Here is a 19,019-nt window from a genome sequence, read left to right as displayed (position 1 = left end):
AGGGGAGCTTCTTAGAAGGGGCTCAAGGAGTAAGATAAGTGAATTTAAGGTTTACCTTATCAGGATAGTAACTTGGAATAAGCAAATAGAGAAATGGCTGTTTATAAGGTGGTATCTCAAGATTATCTATGGGGCTGGGAAACCAAAGGATTCTTAGACTTACAGGTCTCATCCTGATTTGCAAAGGAGGGGGAGCTTGATGAAGGGGTTATAAACACAGAAGAGGAAAAGTTGGCTTCAAGTTGGGCAGAGTTTGGCTGTCCACTCTAGGGTCGAGTCTTACTTGCTTTTTAGCCAGTGTGCTCCCCCACCACCCAGCATCTTCTATCCTTCATCTTAAACTAGAGGAAGCCACAGGAGTGATACTATTAGCATGGCAAAGCCTCTAACCGTTGATCAAAGATGAAGGGGGACCATCCACATTAGAGTCTTGATTGGAATGTCAGGTGCAGGGATACAAAAGAGAGCAGAACTCTACCCCTCAGCCTAGGGATGAGGTCCTAGGTCTTAGCACAGTATTCCAGGTTTAATTCCCATGGAGGTCCTAAGATAGGAAAGGGGAGGAAAAAGTTGATTTCTCCCTTGTTCTTTAAGGTTTAAAGAGTTCTGGGCCCTTTAAAGATGGGCTAGCTGCTAACAAGATGAATCAGGGATGGTTAAAGGGGATTTTATTGTAGTCCACTTAAGCAGCCTTGGGGACAGGGAGACATCTTTCCAAACTCATCCTACCAGGGTAGGGCTTCAGTCGATTACTATTTCTGAGTACTTCCAAAGGGTCATCATCTACTACACTGTTCTCCTCAGCGCTGTGGAGTTCCTGGGAGCAGGGGGTCACCCTTGGTCGGGGTTTCAGCACATTCATTGGGTCCAAGTCAGGACTGTTCTCAGCGCTCCTGGTGTGCCGGTGGGGTTCAGGTGTGTTGAAGTGGATTATGGGGATCTCATTCCTCCGAGACAGGAACTGGGAGTAAGGAGGTGGGTTCATGCCTGGCAGGAAGGCCCTCTTTGCCTTGCCAAGGCTGATCAGGAGGTTGTTCTGCGGAGAGTGATAGACATCATAACCATTTTCTAGTGTCCGGTGTTTGAACCTGCAGTTGTCTGGGCTGAAGAAATGCTGGAAGGACAGAGAAGGGACCGGGTGAAGGCTGGTTTAGTAACCGCATTTCCAGCTTCAGGGTCAACATAGAAAGAGTGTCACATTTCTGTATCACCTTAAATTCTACCAAGCACTTTCCCTTCACTCCTGTGAGGTAGTTAGTATAAGCATTAGAGCCATTTTATAGATGAGGAAATGGAGGCTCAGAGCTGTTAGGTGACTCACCCATGGTCGAAAAACTATTAGGGTTGGAGCTAATCTAAGCTTCCTAATTCCCAAGACGAGCACTCTTCCAAATGCAAGGCACCGCCTCTTTGGAGACCTTGTGATATATTCCCAATTGCAACATCTGGCCATTTGGATTTATAAACAAGAAAGAACTACTCAAATTCAAGTTGCAGGTAGTCATGAAGGCAAGGGCCACAGAACTCCACGGCTATTAAGTAGTGTTGACAGCAGCAAACTGAGTCCTGTGATTGGAGAAAACCAGTCCCTTCCTGTCTTGGATATGTTGGCCTCCTCCTTCCACTTTAGGATCTGCCATAGGTTTAACCATATTTCAGGTATGTATTCAGAATGGGTTATTTGTCAAGATCAAGGGAGTAATTACCTTGGATCCACAAGACAATTCTCTCTAAGGTGTTTGAGTGTCCTCCTTCCCCCAAGCTCATTGCGTACTTAGTTGTAAAAGCTAACACTGGCCATCCCTCAGGTTCCTGCCGTCCACTCTATAGCAAAGCCAGCTCACCAAAGCAGGTGATGGAGGAGGAGACCCAGAGGGGAAGCTTGTAAAGCAGCATTAGACAGCAGGGACTGAGCAAAAGAGTTCTACCCTCATGGCCCTCCCCACCCAGGGAAAGGTTGGGGGTTAGGGAGAGAAGGAAACGTGGGACAAAATTCTAGTTAAGGAACTTGAAGTAATAACGTGAAGATAACCCACCAAGCCAAAGGAGGAGCTTTTGCACTAGATCTTTGGAGAGAAAGGACAGTTGTCTAGGCAAAGGTTATACTTGATAACCTTTCTGCTTTTCTGTGTCCCTTTTCTACCTCCTGGTACCTCCTTTCACTCAGCTCCCAGGCCGTCAGTGTCCTCATGCTTCATCTGGCTGCCCACAACCCCGCCTCTCCCACCCACCTACAGAACCCCATTTAGGGCTGCTATGCTCAGAACTCTCCCATGCTCTAAAATTGCCTCTCCCTATTCCCACTTCCCTTTCCAGTGCTAACACTTATGTTAAAATTCCCATTCCTTCAAGGCAGTTAAATCATCCTAGGACATCTAGACATATCCTCCTAGAAGTATTTGCATCTTAAAGTGGCATCTACTTAAATAACTAACTGCTAGACAGGGAGATATACTGACCCGGAAGTTATATGTAGCAAAGACACGTTTCAAATCTAGCATGCTTTACCCCGTGCCACACTATCAAGGACACAGGAAATAGAAATGGCACCAGTACCAGTTTCACAACTAGCAGTTCTTGCCCCCAGGTAATATCATCTAGTGGTGGTGTAACTTCTGAGTTTAAATCATTCAATAATTAGTTTCTTGCACTTGCACAAATCCTTTGGTTGAAAAAACAAGCCTGCATAACTGAATCTGTCACTTCAAACTCCCGCATATTGGTTATGGTTTTCATTCCATTTGTTCTGTGGGATGCCAGATACCAAGCTTGAAGCTTGCTCTTCAAATGTGCCTTGTCGGCTACATTCCCCTACAGTCTAGCATCCAAGTTTACTTAATTATATGGATAGGATGCCAGAGTTGCAAAATATCTTTGAGATGATCTAATCTATCCCTTTCACTTAACAGATAAGAAAAGTGAGGCTCAGATAGGCTTAGGAGGAATAGTAGCAATGGATCAGATTCCTTTTAAAAGGATGGATTTGGATCCAGAATCCTTTGTTCTGTTGAACTTCAGGTATGAAGGCAGACAACCTGGGCAAACCAAAGATCCTAGTGATTCCCCCTGAGGCTTGCTCTTCAACAAAGGAAAATGGAGCATTGAGATAATTCAGGTAGATACACATTTTAATGGTATTAGTACCTTGGTCTGGGAAAAGGTACCAAGGGAGAAAGCAGGCCATCAGAATATAAACCAGATGGAATTATTCCATTCTAGAATTCTATGATTCTCTATTAACAGTCAATGACCTGCAAGCCACAAGCAGAGTCCAAAGACTCACCGATCCGAAGATGTTGCCCCTGAGGTCCATACAGAGATACCTCCTGCTCATCACACCAGTTATTATGACTAGCCCAGCGTCCTCTGATCTGATCATTAAGGCACCTGTTGAGAAAAGCATCTGAAGTCAAAAACTTCACACATTGTCTTATTCCTGCCTTCACACAAGCCCTAAAATGCTTTCTCTTTTATGCAGCTTTCTGTGGTGATTAATAAAAAGAAAATAAACTATTCCAACACTATATTATACAAGTATGCTGCTCCAGCTTCCTTCCTTCACAACTTACCGTCTTACAAATGGAATGAATTATGTGGAATAGAATCCCAGAATTGTAAAGTACCTTAGAGGCGGACTAATCTAACCCTCTCATTATAGAAATAAGGAAGCAGGCTCAGGCTGGCTAAATAAATTGCCTTTTTATGAGGAATAGTTACAATAGCTCATATTTTAAGAATTGTCCATCTAGGGGCAGGTAGGTGGCACGGTGAATAGAGCACCTGCCCTAGAGGACCTGAATTCAAATCCAGCCTCAGATAATTGACACTTACTAGCTGTGTGACCTTGGGCAAGTCACTTAACCCCAATTGCCTTACCTTCCCCCCTCCAAAAAAAAAAGAATTGTCCATCTAGTTTAAATTTAGTAACCATCAATACACACATTCTAACCCATTAACAAGCCCTAACTTCTCTCCTTCCCCCTCAAAAAAATCAATCACAGAAAACATTTAGTACCAACTATGTGCCAGGTACTGTGTTAGACACTGGGGTTATAATCACAAAAATGAAGAGTCCTTGCCTTCAAATAACATACTCCATTGTAAATACAGGGTAATTGGGAGAGAGACACTCATAGTGTAGCCAAGATTACACAGGAAAACGTGACCTTCCATTTCAATTTTTTGGTTTTTAAATGTTAATGAGAGAGTTAAATCGTCCTCTTCCCGTGTCCCCTTTTTCGTTTTCCCTGTGTTGTTCCTATTTTGTTGCTGTTATTATGAGTTACATTCTCTTGTTACTGTTATCATTATTAAATAGTTAATAATTAGTGTTTGTATTATTGTTTCGGTTCATTTTTCTTCATTTTGCTTTATTTTCTGTGCCTTCATATATTTCTTTGTATTTGTTATTTTTCATAATATTCCATTCGTAGAAGGTTGTTGCCTGATCAATTTGAGCCCTACAGTACACCTGGTAAAATCACTGGATGTAAGGGACTTTCCCCAGTCTCCCTTGGTTTCCTTCCTTCTGATGGTTGTCTCCAATTTTTTCTGTATTCATCTCATTATACATAGTTGTTTGTATATTCCCCCATTAGATTGTGAGATCCTTGAGATCAGAGACTATCTTTTGCCTTTCATTTTACCCCCAGCACTTACCACTGTGCCTGGCACATAATAGCCCTTAACAGATGTTTACTGACCGTTCGCAAGATATTTCACCATAAGGATTCTACCCTTTTCAGATTTTGGAGTAGCCCATTCCTTTCAGACTTTAGCAAGTGTTAAGGAAGTATACTCCTTTAAAATATAAAGAAAAAGTTCTCCAAAAAAATTAGGGTGGCTAGTAATGGGCTGATGGAAGGATCAGTTACACACCTAGTGGCTTTTTAAAAGCTTGAGCAAGTTCAGAGGAGTCAGGAAAGAAGAGATCTAGCTATGGAGGAAGAACTCAGCTCTTAAGAGGGACTCTTCTAGTACCTTTTCCGTTCTGCCTTTTCCAAAGTGTGTGTATATGGGGTAGGGCTGGGGATGCCATAGGATTCCTCTCTTCTATACATTTCCCACTCTCACTATCGGTAGTGGCATCTTGCAATATAGCACCTCAGTCAGTAGGAGACATCATGCTAAACAGAAGGCTCATCCAGAGAGTCTGGCTTAGAGTCAGCTTGAACTGTGGCAGGCAGCAGACCTGGGGGGGGAGGGGGGGTGACATACTACTCAGCAGAGATATGCCCAGGGGAAGCAGATTGATACCACCAGAAGAAAAAAGATAGCAGGATGATGCAACACCAGAGGTAATGTATGCCACTTTGGCTTTCTGTGTTCCACCATTATTAGTACATACTCTAAGTGTATGTCTACTCTTTCCACTGCCACTGTGTGTGTTGATGGGCTTATTGGAGCAGTCTTTTGTCACTACTTTTTATTTTTGAGGGGGGAAGGCAAGGCATTTGGGGTTAAGTGACTTGCATAAGGTCATACAGCTAAGTAAATGTTAAGTATCCGAGGTGGATTTGAACTCGGATCCTCCTGACTCCAGGGCTGGTGCTCTATTCACTGCACCACCTAGCTGCCCCTTTGTCATTGTCTTTGAGCCATGCTATTTCAATAAATGAGTTTTATTGATAAACACAGTTTTGTTATTTATGTGTTCTGGCTGATATTTTTTTTTTGGAGGGGGGAAGGCAGGGCAATTGGGGTTAAGTGACTTACCCAAGGTCACACAGCTAGTAAGTGTGTCAAGTGTCTGAGGCCGGAGTTGAACTCAGGTCCTCCTGACTCCAGGACTAGTGCTCTACTCACTGCGCCACCTAGCTGCCCCCAGGCTGGTTTTCAAATAGAGCAATGGAGGCAGGATGGAGGGAAACGCACTGCACACATGTCTATCACAGTTTTGCTTAGTTTTTCCTCAATCATTGGATTCATGGATTGCTTCCAGGGCTGTTTTGTTGTTTTGGTTTTTAATTATGAATAACCCGAGGCAATTCCAGCTTCATTTACAGCGCTTCTGCTGGTATTCTTTCAGTATATTTTTCTTCCATCATTTCTGCCTCCATTTGTCTTAGTGATTTTTTTTTTCACTTCGAATTCTTTTGGAACTCTCATTTCTTCATTTTGGATAGATTTTGTCCCTAAAAACAATTTTCTTTGAGGGTTTCTGGTAGTTTGTGTTTCTTTGTCAGCATTTTTGTAGCTTCTCTCTCCTTCAAAAGGAGGAGATTTTTAAGGAACAAGGGCTCTCTTATGAGCTCTGTCCTGAAAGGCGGGCTCAGGTTTCTATAGTGCAGTAAGGCCTAAGAACAGAGATTTGGAGCTGGAAGGGACCTCAGAGGTCATCTAGTTCAGCACAGTTATTTTTACAGAGGAGGAAATCGCAGTTCAAAGAGTCATTGGTCAGCCTGATGGAATTATAAGGCCTTGGCCACTGAATGACAATAACTGACTGCAGAATAGCCACACCTTTGATGGTCTTTAAAAAGCCAGCTAGCCAGCTTGGGAGTCATTTACACTGAAGAAAGTTCATTTTCTACCTTTTCCCTTTCCCTCTTATGTAGGAAAAGGGAAATGGGAATTTCTTCTCTTCCTCCCTTTGCTCTTATTGTGAGCATAATTATCAAATGAATTTGTTCCTTCTGGAAAGGTACTAAGTGAATTCTAGTCCTAAAAGTTCTTCTCGTCCTAAAAGCATCCGTGCACACATTTCAGCAACGCTAGGGAACCAGAGTTCTAGCCCTTTGAGGCTTGAATTTGTTCCTTCTGGAAAGGTACTAAAGTCAGCTGTGTCAGTTGACTGCCTTATGGATCAATTCACCATCACTGTGACTCCCAGGATCAAAATTCCCTTCCGATGTCACCACTTCCCCATATGTTTTGTCTGTCCCTATTAGAATGTAAGCTCCTTGAGGTCAAGAACATTCTCACTTTTATATTTATATGTCCAGGTTTAGCCAGTGGCTGGCATTCATCGTATAAAGCTTTTCAGTTTGTAAAGTATTTGTAATCCATTGTATCTCGTTATATCTCAGATGTATCGAGAGAGGATTAAGGTTCTGCTATGCTTCGATCAGTATTCGTGGCTACCTTGGGCAAACCACTCCATTCTTGTTCATTAAAGGTTATCATACAAAAGCTAGATCACTTGTCTGGTGTGTTGTAGAAGGGATTCTTGTTTACACGTGGGTTAGATGCAATGCCCGCTGAAGTCTTTTCCAGCTCTGAAACTGTGATCCCTGCCAGACAGCGAATAATCTGAAAAACTCCCCTTTTTGGTAGTGTAGACTGGCGCTGGCAGTGTGGTACATCTCAGGGTACCTATGAGCAATATCTGGTGCCACCTACTGGGAGTGATGGGGATCTGCACGAGGCCCTTACAAAAGACGCTGCTAGCTAAGTCAAGGAGAGCAGTACCTGACACCATCTTCTGTAAGAATTGCAGGAAGATTCACCTGGCAGCCACAGCTGGGAGGAGTAGGGCAAGAAAAAGGAAGTCACTTGTGACCAAAGTCCCGTGTAGGCCCTTGGGAGAGGGTCGCTTAGAGGAGGTTGCCATTATCTTCCAAGAATTCTGTTGTGACTTACATTTAGTTTCCTTTCTCCTTTAATTCTGTGAACTGTGCCCTTGCTAGTGTGGCATATGCTCTTGGGATATGCTAGACCCTGAGTTAGGAAGACCCGAGTTCAACTCTCACTTCACAGATTTACTGTGTGACCCTAGACAAGTCACTTAACATATCTGCCTCAGTTTCCTCATCTATAAAATGGGGGTCATGACACCACCTGTCTCTCAGGATTGTTGTGAAGGTAAAATGAGATAATTTGGTAATGCACTATATAAATGCTAGCTGCTGCTGCTACTGTTATTATTATTAACCATCATCATCACCATCACTTGTATACTTTTCTCAGGTTTCTGCATTAAAGCCTATCGTAGTGAGAAAATCTTAAAGTATACTTGAGCCCTTCAAGGCATGGGGGACTTGAACCCAGATACCATGGGAGCAACTCACTAAACCTGTCAGTTTCCTGGACTAAAGAATATAATAAAATGCCTTTAGAATGAGTTCACGCAACAAGAAAAAAAACTGAATATGTCACTTTTTTTTTGCGGGGGGAAGGCAGGGCAATTGGAGTTAAGTGACTTGCCCAAGATCACACAGCTAGTAAGTGTGTTAAGTGTCTGAGACTGCATTTGAACACAGGTCCTCCTGACTCCAGGACTAGTGCTCTACTCACTGCGCCACCTAGCTGCCCCGAGTATGTCACTTTTAACAAGGTATTTACCCTTCCTGATCCTTAACTTCCTCATGTGTAAAATGGAGATGGCATGATGCCCGCCGTACAGAGTTGTTGTGAAGATCAAATGAGGTGATAGACGTGAATGAGCTTTGAAAAGTGGAAGATGCCTCAAAGGGCCAGGACTTTGGTTCCCTGGGGTTGTTGAAACGTGGGCACTGATGATTTTAGGACTAGAAGGCCTCTTTTGGAAGTTTGACCAGGTGTGGCAAGATCCATTCCATGCATTGTTTCATCCTGTGTCTTTCATTGTGCCCACTAGAGAGGCAGACGACATGGTACAAGGGAAAGAGAGTGAGCCTTGGAGTCCGGCAGATTTGGAGGGGCTTACCTGATACCTCCTTCTGTGAGCTCCACAGAATTTTAGAAAGATCCATCTGGCAATGGCAACCAAAGTCTCTTGAACAAGTAGCTTAACCTCGTGGTGTGCGAGGCAGTTAAAACTGAATTATAGAAGAGTTGCCAAATCTGTATCAGTAGATGTGTCCACACTGAGGGTTACCTACACCAGTGAAATCATGGGTCCAGTAAAAAAGGGCTATAACACTATATATCATAAGGAAGTGAGATAAGCTTCTGAGACAAAGCGCCAACAAATTCTATCAAGTACTGTCCAATGTGAAGCCCCAAGAGCCAGCAGAATGTCATTCAACAAACCCTTATTTAGTTCTTTGTGCCAGGCACTGTGCTAAACTAAGAAGATTCCAAAGAGGGGTCGTGTATTTTTGTCTTACAAAACAGATAAAGGATAATTGGAAAGGAAATTTGGGTGTCTGTCTGAAGAGAAGAGGATCTCACTCAACAAATACCAGTGCCATAATTTCTTAAGAGACCCTGTCCACTTAAGCAAGTTCAAATGACTCAGTGCTGCTGATCCTCAGCCAAGTCTTTATCTCTTCTGAATTTCTAATGCTCACCTGTAAAAGGGGCTGGAAATGTCTTGTCCCTCTTTACCTCCCAGAGAGCCTGGTGGGGATGAATGATACATGTGAAAGGATTCTCAGGAGAAAGAAAACGCCAGGAAGAAAGATAAAAGAGACTAGGGAAATTCAGCATCGAAGAAAGAAAACAGGTAGAGGAGGGAGAAAAGGGGGGAAATGAGAGGGAGAGAAAAGAAATAGGAAGGAGGAGAGGACATTAGTAATGAAAGATCTTTGAATCCACAAAAGAATTCTGTCCTTTTTGTGAAGAACAGGAGAATGGGGAATGAGAGGAAGGGATATATAGCTCAGGCTTTAGGAAGGACTACAGTGGTTTTGAGACATACGCTACCAAAGAAGACTTAATAGGATTTCCTGTGGATGTTTTTTCTTAAAAAAGAGTAGCAGATCCAGTAAATCTTCATTAATTTCAATCCTATCTCCCAATAATTTTCGGTTATCCAAATTATATGCACACGTACAAGTGTGTGCATACACAAACACACATACATACATAAACACATACACACGCATACTACATGTGGGGAATGGGGGCGACTTTGAAGGAAGCTTTACAAAGCAAATCCCTTTGCTCAAGACTTTCCTTCGTGTTTCTCTATACCATGCCTCCCAATGGCTCTGCCTCTGCCAGTCCTGCCAAGCTGAAAAGGTGTTAAGTACCATCCCAGTGACAGGCTGCACTTCTCTCATTGTAGGTCTAAGATGTCAAAGAGCACAGAGGTTAGCCAGGATGATCGATTAATTTTTCAGCCATGGCAACTTATGAAGACCACGCATATCGTACCAATGAGGTCCTTAAAATACTGAAATAAAACAAATTAACCTTGTAAACAAGATCTCATGGGGAATATTTTCTTAAGAGAAGCTTTCAAGCTGGCCATTATTATGTTAATTACAATTTTTTATTCATTTAAGCCATTCCATTTTTGGAGTCTGCTTAGCTGCTTGGATAAACTAGTTTGTCTTGGTTTTTTTGGTTTCTTTTTTTGGTTTTGGTCCAGTTTTGTGACTAATCTATGTAGGGAACTCGAAGTGAGGAAATTCCCTCTGCCAGTACAGATCAGGAACTGGTTTATTTATAGTCACACAGAATTGCCTGGTAGCAGTGACAGGTTAGGAGAATTGTCTGGTGCCACAAAGACAGTACATGTCAGATGTGGGACTCGAACCCAGGTCTTGCTCACTGAGAGGCTTGGTTTTTTCTCTATAATGAAAATGTCTTGCTTAAAAGTAATCCTCCCCGCACAGCCCTCATTTCAACTTATTCAGGTTGACCTCTCCACCCACCCCAGCTCCTTTGAATCGATGTTGTTTTCCTGTATTTAAAGAATATTAGATTTTATTTTGCCCAAAGAAAGGGACAAATGAAACTTGAAACTTAAAATGTACGATTACCTACTAATCAATTAATTACTATTACATATTTAATTCAATAATGATTTATTAAGCCTTTCTGTATACAAAAGACAAAACTAAACAGTCGCTGCCTCACGGAGCTTACAATGACCTGGAATATCCAAAGAGCAAAAGACTGCATGATAGAGTCGGGCTGGGAAGGGGAGCAGAGAGCCCTGAGCTTGAGATCCCTGGACTAGCTGACCTCTTGGTGAGATTCTAAGGTTAAACTGCTGATCTATACGGAGCTCTTACCCTGTTTTTTATGATCATCCAAGATAATATAGTTTAACATCATTTAACCAGCCAGGGATAGGCAATGGAAATAATAACCCTGAATTTACATTATGCTTTACAGTTTACAAAGCACTCTTCCACATAACAACCCTATTATCCCCATTTTATAGAAGAAACTGGCTCAGAGAGAGGAGGCTATATGTCTAGGTCACACAGCTTTAGGAAATGTCGGAGCCGGCATTTTAACCAGCTCTCCCAGGTACATAAGTCAAGCATGCTTCCTACCACATACCACACATGCAGCATTTCTGCCTCCAGCTTTTATTTTTCTTTTTCAGTTTTGACATATTTGTGAAAAGTTTTCCTCCTAAAACACACCTCCATAGTTTCTTAGCAGAGGTAGCAGAAAATGAATATGGAACATCAAATATACTGGAAGACACAGTTAACTTTTTAGTTAGTTTTGTACTCTATCTCTCTTTCTTCCTTCCTTCCTTCTTTTCTTTCTTTCTTTGTTTGTTTCTTTGTTTCTTTGTTTGTTTCTTTCTTTCTTTCTTTCTTTCTTTCTTTCTTTCTTTCTTTCCTCCCTCCCTCCCTTTTTTCTTTTTTCTTTCCTTCCTTCTTGCTTTCCTTCTTTTTCTTTTTCTTTCTTTCCTTCCTTCTTTCTTTCTTTCCTTCTTTCTTTCTCTTTTTCCTTCCTTCTTTCTTTCTTTCTTTCTTTCTTCCTTCCTTCCTTTCTTTCTTTCCTTATTTTTTTCATTCTTTCTTTCTTTCCTTCTTTCTTTCTTTCTTTCTTTCTTTCTTTCTTTCTTTCTTTCTTTCTTTCCTCCCTCCCTCCCTTTTTTCTTTTTTTCTTTCCTTCCTTCTTGCTTTCCTTCTTTTTCTTTCTTTTTCTTCCTTCCTTCCTTCCTTTCTTTCTTTCCTTATTTTTTTTCTTTCTTTCTTTCTTTCTTTCCTTCTTTCTTTCTTTCCTTCTTTCTTTCTTTCTTTCTTTCTTTCTTTCTTTCCTTCCTTCCTTCCTTCCTTCTTTCCTTTCTTTCTACCTTTCTTTCTCTTTTTAATAAAGAATGGCTTCCAGTGGGGAATATATTTGGAAACAAAAGTAATACTAATATAATAGATATCAATAAAATTATTTTCAAATTGTATCTTGGAATATGAAGGATTTGTCTCCTAGGAGAATGATGTCAAACTCAAATAGGAAGAGGAATGTTAATCCATACAACAGGTGGCATTATTGATTTTGATTTTGTTTTAAAATGTAATGTTATCTTACGTTTTGTTGTATTTTTAATTACATAAGTAAATGTTTCCTAATTACATTTTAATCTGGTGCAGCACACTTGAGAATGTTGTGGGCCACATGCCAGAGTGTGTGTATTACATACCTTTGTACTAAAATATAACAGAGTGGGGATGGGGGGATGGAAATGACCCAAACCCATTCATTTGTTCAGATTTCTCCTACGCTGGATATTTGCCATTAGACTCAATCCTTCATTTAAAAAATAATTATTTCTAAATTTCTGTTGTGTTCCTTAGTTTCTATGACTCTCTTGGTATCTATAAATACTTCTCTTACTCTTCTGTCCTCCTTTGGCATTTCTTATCTATTCTAGTTTATCAACTTATCTATACTTATCTATACTACTTGTGTATCACATACTGCATAGTTTTATTAGCTAGCTTTGTATGTGTATTTTCTCTCCCCAACTGGATATCCCAAATGTCTTAGTGCAGTTTTAAGCTATTAAAGCTAGTGTGTTGGGGCAGCTAGGTGGTGCTGTGAATAGAGCATCGGCCCTGGAGTCAGGAGGACCTGATTTCAAATCCGGTCTCAGATATTTGACACTTACTAGCTGTGTGACCTTGGGCAAGTCACTTAACCCCCATTGCCTTGCCTTCTCCCCTCCCAAAAACAAACAAAAAAAATGACAACAACAGCAAAAAGCTAGTGTGTCCCAGTAGCCAAGCAGACATCTAAACTATTACAGCTAATTAACATTTTTTAAGCTATTAAAGCTCACAACTGCCCTAAAACTTTGGGACATTCTGTCTCTTTGTATTGCCGATAGTGCCTTGTATGCAGTGGGACTAAAAATCCCTTTCAGCTCTAAAAATGATTCAGTTCTTGGGCTTTAAAAAATAAAATGACATGTCCAATAGGACATAGAGAGCGGCAGAGTTAGGACTATATTTAGAGATTTTCAAAGAAGACAATTCCACACCCTCCCTCGGTAAGCTATCCTAAAGTCCATAGTCTAAATATGTCTGTTTACGGCATTTAGTCTCCTTCATTCCCCGCAGGGCTCTCATATCATACACTACTCGACTGCTTGGGGTAGGACAAGAAGAAACAGATCTATTGCGGTGGGAGGAATTTATGATCTATGGTAACTATAGAGTTATGAAGACACTAATTATGGAGGCCCTGAAACCACCTCCTTTCTACCTGACAGCACCCCACACCTCCCCCTGGCCCTGCCACTTATACACTATTAGGGCCTTTGTCAGGGGTGGGTGGGTCAGAGTCAGCTCCTAGCAACTGGAGATTGTTAATTTATTAATCTACCTGTTAATAAGATAATTGTTAGATTTTCAGTGTGAACGTTTACACCTCAGAAATTGCTACAAATCAGGGCTCTATTTCTCATTTTGTGGATTGTCTGGACTTAAGAAAATGATGGAGAAAATACAAGTTAAACTTAAAAGTATTGTCCGGTACATTTCCCACTCATCTTCCCCTCCCCCCCAAAAAAGCTGGTTATTAAACATTTCCCAATACGCCACTGCTTCTATTTCCTCATGAGCAAAATGAAAGGTATGGACTAAACCAATGATAATCATAGCTGACATTTGTATCATACCTTAAGGTTTACAAAGGCAGTTTACCTGCCCTGTCATCTCATTTAGTCCTCATTTCAGCTGAGTAAGGTCAATAGTGGAGGAATTATCTTTATGATCCTTTTCCATTTTAAATCCTATGATCTGATTCTCTTTCTAATGCGAACTGTTACATCTGTTCTTACAACAAACTGCCTCCCTTGTCTATATACTAGGGAGCAAAAGGACCAAGTTTGAGCCCTACACAGCTGTGCCACATATTAGTTATATGACCATGAACAAATGTCTGGTCTCTCTGTGCCTCAGTTTCCTCATTTGTCAAATAGAGATAATAAGGCAGCATGGTAGTAGAGTGGATAGAGACCTGGCCCTGCAGCCAGGAAGATCTAGATTTACATTCTGCTTTTGATACTTCCTGGCTGTGTGATGCTAGCTAAGTTCCTTAACTTCCAAGTGTTTTAGGCAATTTTCTGACACTTTAATTTGTAGAGAAGGTGCCAATCAGCATTGGTGAAAAGACTTTCCTCACTTGGGAGTTCAGGATAACACCCAAATCATAGATTTAGTCCCTATCCTTAATTCTTGCATTACCTACGCAATATAAGTTTTTCTTGGGCAGGTTGGTGGTTCAATGGAGCTAGACTTGTCAGGAAGCCCTGAGTTCAAATCCAGTCTCAGATGCTAACTAGCTGTATGATCCTGGGCAAGTCACTTAACCTGTTTGCCTCAGTCTCCTCGTCAGTAAAATGAGGATAATAACATTACCTACCTCCTAGGGTGATTGTGAGGATAAAATAATATCTGTAAAGCACTTTACAAAACTAGAAGGATACTCGTAGATCATTTAGTCTAGTTTGTAATCTGTGAACTTGGTTTTTAAAAAAAAACATTGAGAATTGTTTTCAATATAATTGGGGTTTTTTTTGGTAATTGTATGTATTTTATTTTCTGCATTGCTCTGAGAAAGGATCCCTAAGCTTTACAGACTGCCAGAGTGGTCCGTGAGACAGGAAACATTAACAGCTCTAGACAAGTAGCAGAGGTTAGTGGAGACGCTGCTGGACTCCCAGGCAGGAAGGATCTGGGTTAGAATGCAGCCCCAACCCCGCTCCGTGCCTTAATTTCCTCATCTGTAAAATGAGGCTGGCTTTTAGGGTTATTGTAAGACTCTCATGAGATCATTTAGAAAAAATGCTTTGCGAACTTTAAAGTAGGGTGTCCCCAAGGTCTCAGACTTTATAAATGCCAGCTGTTATGTTACAGAGAAGGAAAATGCAGCACAGGGAGGTGAAGTAATTTGGCAAAGATTACAGTGACGCCCACTAGAGGACGTAGGGTTTGAACCCAGCTCCTCTGACTCAAAAGCTGCTACTCTTATCTATACCACCTACCATCTCTACTTTAATGAATAAATGAGTAAAGAAAGGGAGGGAAAGAAGTAAAGGGAGAAGAGAGGAAGACAGTCAGAAAGGAACTTTTCAAGGGACTCGATAACCCAGTTTATCTGTATAATTTGACCTCTCAAGATTTTCAAAGAAGGCAGTTCCACAATCTCGCTCCGTAACTAAATTGTTCCAAAGTCCACAGTCCAGTAGGAACCTGCCTCATCTCATCGCCTCAGCCCTCCTAGTCCTTCATGTGGCTGTTCTACCACACCACTGCTTCCTTCTGCCTAAGGATGCGACAGTAATGCAGACGGATTAGACACAGCCCTACCTGGTGGCCAAAGGATCTGTTAGAGATGCCTTCTGGCCATCATAACTCAGGTCTTTTTTTCCCCTTCACCAGCAGTCAGACTGATGAGTTCCCATTTCTTTCTTGAGTTCTAACCCTTTACTTACTATAGATGGTTTGATGAGGAGAGCCATCCACGTGGCCATCTTTGTGGATCTGCAGGTGGTAGCTGTTCCTGGCTGTGGCAGTGTATAGGTGAGTCAGGCCCCCCCAGCCAAGGCTGAGTAGGGGGGAAGCATTGGGGAAGGCTTGGATGGCCCGCAAGCTGCATAGGGCACAGAATAGGAGTCTGAAGCAACCCACTGACATCCTGGTGTTCTCTGAATGGCCGAGGCAGAGGGGTTGAAATCAGACACTTTCCCTCACTTCTGCCTGATTAGAGCTCTCTTCTTCCTCCCAGGGGTACTTAAGACTGGGAATTCTGTTGAGTCTCCCTCCTTTTCTTACATGGACTTTTAAAGGGCAGCAGTGTGACATCAAACAGGAAAACCTCTGCTGTCCACATCCTCTGTGCTGTAATCGGTCCATTTGAAGAAAGTGCAAAGACCTCAAAGGCACACGGAAGGCATGTTGGTTTCCCTAGAGAGAGAAACAGTTGTGTACACACACACACACACACACATATACACACCCCTCAATTTCAAGCCAGCTTTCCAAAAAGTGGATGTGTGGGCAAAAATTATCTGCAATTCTGGAATGTCTGTTGACCTGCTCCACCCACCTCCACCAGGAAAAGAGAAGGCAACAGCCTCCCGAGTGACCCAGCTTCAGACAGGCGCCTGAAATCCTATTGTAATCCTATTCAGCAATAAATAATTAAATTAAAAACTGGAATTGTTGTGGGTTCGAAAACAGGGTGCCCTGAAATAAAGCTGAATTTAAAAAAAATGAATTTGTCTTTTTATTAAAACAAAAATAGCTTGCTTTGGCCTCTTTTTCGGTCAGGGCAGGATGAGGACAAAAGGGGATGAGTCCAACAGAGGGGTGGCCTTTACTATAGGATCGGGAACATAAGAACAGAGCATTCAATATCGGAAAGGCCAAGGAAACTGAGGCCCAGCAGGATTAAGTAGCTTACCTAAGAACATTTAAGTAATGATGAAGCAACCAGGTGGCAAAGTGGATAGAGCACAAAATCTGAGTTCAAATCCAGCTAACTAGCTGTGTGACTCCGGGCAAGTCATTTAACTCAGCCTCAGGAAAATAACAGACCTACCTTCCAGGGTTGTCATGAGGATTAAAAAGATTGGATTTGTAAAGGTTCTTTGCAACACTTTCTTTTTTGAGGGGGGAAGGCAGGGCAATTGGGGTTAAGTGACTTGCCCAAGGTCACACAGTTAGTGAGTGTGTCAAGTGTCTGAGGCCGGATTTGAACTCAGGTCCTCCTGACTGCAGGGCCGGTGCTCTACTCACTGTGCCACATAGAGGCCTCTTTTGCAAAACTTAAGGCACTTTATAGCTACTAATATATACTATTATAGTTATTATATATGTACATATATTACATATACTATGTATATGTAATATATATATACTATGTATATGTATATACATACATGAATACATACATACATACACATATATACTGTTATAGCTACTATTAATAAGGAGAAAAGCCAGGATTTGAATCTAGTCCTTCTGACTCCAGAGCCAATATGCTTACACTAGCCTGCTTCCGGGTCAGGGAGCTTCTTCCTTTGTGGGAATGAGACACAAAGGCCTGAGTCTAGGCCCCAGCAGAGCAAGAGGCATTTTTTTTAACTAGTGGTGAATTGGAGGCTTCAAGTTTTTTGTTTTTGTTTTGCTTTGTTTTGATTTTTGTTACGTATTAAACACGCAACAAGTATTTTAAAAAATACTTGGTTCCTCATTTTCCTTCTTTTATGCCTGTATTCCAGAATCAGGAGACTTGGCCTAAGCTTTTCCACTGTGTCTCCTTAGTGGAATCACTTCATCTCTCTGGTCCTCAGTTTTGTCATCTATAAAATGGGGCTTGGACTAGATGATCTCTAAGAGTTCCCATTCAGCTTGGATATCCTATGATTCTCTCACTGGATACATTGAGCCAGGATGTATTGAGTATCTTCTTTATGCCCAGCAAGATGCTATGGAGAATATGAAAGTGTAACACAGTGGACCCAATGAGAGCCCCCACCAGTGTGAAAAGTCCTTTCCTGGAGCACTCTGGGGAGGTCCAGAGCCCAATGCCATCTCCACCGGTTGATATCCTAGCTAAACTTCAATGTCCAGGTTAATCCCACCAGTTTAAGGTTGACCAAACACTTACTGTCTCCATTTAACAGATGAGGAAACTGAGACTCAGAGAAGTAAAGCGACTTGTTTATGGACACACTGGCATAAAGTCATTGAGTCAGAATTGAAATACAGGTCGCCAGACTGAGTCCAGCAGACATTTCACTTTCCTGGCTGCCCCTCGTTGGTCCCTGTTGTACTTTACTGTACTTTTACATACATATTCTAATTTATATCATATTAATTTGTATCTACCCATGCCCTTGATCCCATCCCCTCTTCTCTCCTCCAGCACATTGCTCTCTCTGTCATCATCTCTCTAATCTTCAGACTCTCTGTTTTCTTTACCTAATTCCCTCAAATACCCTTAAGTCTTCCAGATCCTTAAAAAAACCTTCACTAGATCCCCTCAAGTTATTGTCATTTCTCTCGTCGACTTTTCTCAGCCAAACTCGTAGGAAAATAACCAAACCCTATCTATATTGGTTGCTTCCACATCCTCTCCTCCCTCTCACTCCGCAGCCCTTTGCAGTCTGGCTTCCGACCTCATCACTCAATTGAAACTGCTCCCTCCAAAACACCAGTGTTCTCTTGGCCAATCTGACTGACTTTTCTGAGTTCTCATCCTTCTTGGCCTCTCTGATGTATTCAATGCCGTCCCTTCCTGGATATTTTCTCCTTCTAGGTTTTTGTGACACTCTTCTCTTCTGATTCTTTCCTCCCACCTGTCTGGTGACTTTCCTTTGCTGGATGACCATCCATCCAATGCCCCCTATGTGTGAATGTATCTGAATACTTGTCTCTTCTCTCTCTACCCTCATTAGGTCCCATGATTCAATTAACATCTATATAGAGATGATTCCCTGATCCCACGTATCCAGCCTGAACACTTAGTCCAATAGACAAATTGGGTAGACGTCTCAAAATCAACATGTCTAAAACAACTTGTGTTTACTCCAAATCTCTTCTATCAAACTTCCCTCTTTCTGTTGTTCTAGTCTCTTGGGTTCATAACCTCAACCTTCTTCTTGACTCTTCATTCTCATTTCCCTCCTTTCCCCCATATCCAACCTGTTGTCAAAGTCCTGTCTGTTTTACCTCTGGAATATTTCTTCTATATGCCTCCTCGGACACTGCCACTCCTCTGGTCCAGCCCTGATCTCCTCACTCCTGTACTGTAGCCTTCTGGGTTGACCTTGCCTCCCTTCTCTCCCTACCCCAGTCCATCCTCCACTCAGCTGTCAAACTATTCTTCCTAAGGCACAGGTCTGACCATGTCACTCACACCCCTTCTCACCCCCATTCAATAAACTCTATTGG

General features: G+C 41.8%; 1 protein-coding gene across 1 annotated transcript; it reads right to left on the bottom strand.

Moving 5' to 3' along the window:
• Positions 1–682: 682 nt before the first annotated feature.
• On the bottom strand, positions 683–15,755 carry FGF23 (fibroblast growth factor 23). The gene is made up of 3 exons (XM_036761470.1): positions 15,554–15,755; positions 3,284–3,387; positions 683–1,114 (listed from the first exon to the last, which is right to left on the bottom strand). Exons 1-3 carry the CDS (start codon positions 15,753–15,755, stop codon positions 683–685), a joined length of 738 nt encoding a protein of 245 aa, XP_036617365.1.
• Positions 15,756–19,019: the final 3,264 nt, after the last annotated feature.

Source organism: Trichosurus vulpecula, chromosome 5 (genome assembly GCF_011100635.1).
Source record: "Trichosurus vulpecula isolate mTriVul1 chromosome 5, mTriVul1.pri, whole genome shotgun sequence".
NCBI classification, from domain to species: Eukaryota; Metazoa; Chordata; class Mammalia; order Diprotodontia; family Phalangeridae; genus Trichosurus; species Trichosurus vulpecula.
The sequence above is the reverse complement of the archived record's forward strand: the minus strand, read 5'-3'. Positions and strand labels throughout refer to the sequence as shown.

Bases quoted from the DNA above. Each gene is read 5' to 3' on its own strand.
- FGF23 (XM_036761470.1), bottom strand. From the start codon at position 15,755: ATGTCAGTGGGTTGCTTCAGACTCCTATTCTGTGCCCTATGCAGCTTG. The intron at 3,388-15,553 runs GTAAGTAAAGGG...TTTTCTCAACAG, and splicing joins TCCTCATCAAACCATCTATA to GTGCCTTAATGATCAGATCA. The intron at 1,115-3,283 runs GTGAGTCTTTGG...CTGTCCTTCCAG, and splicing joins GGGGCAACATCTTCGGATCG to CATTTCTTCAGCCCAGACAA.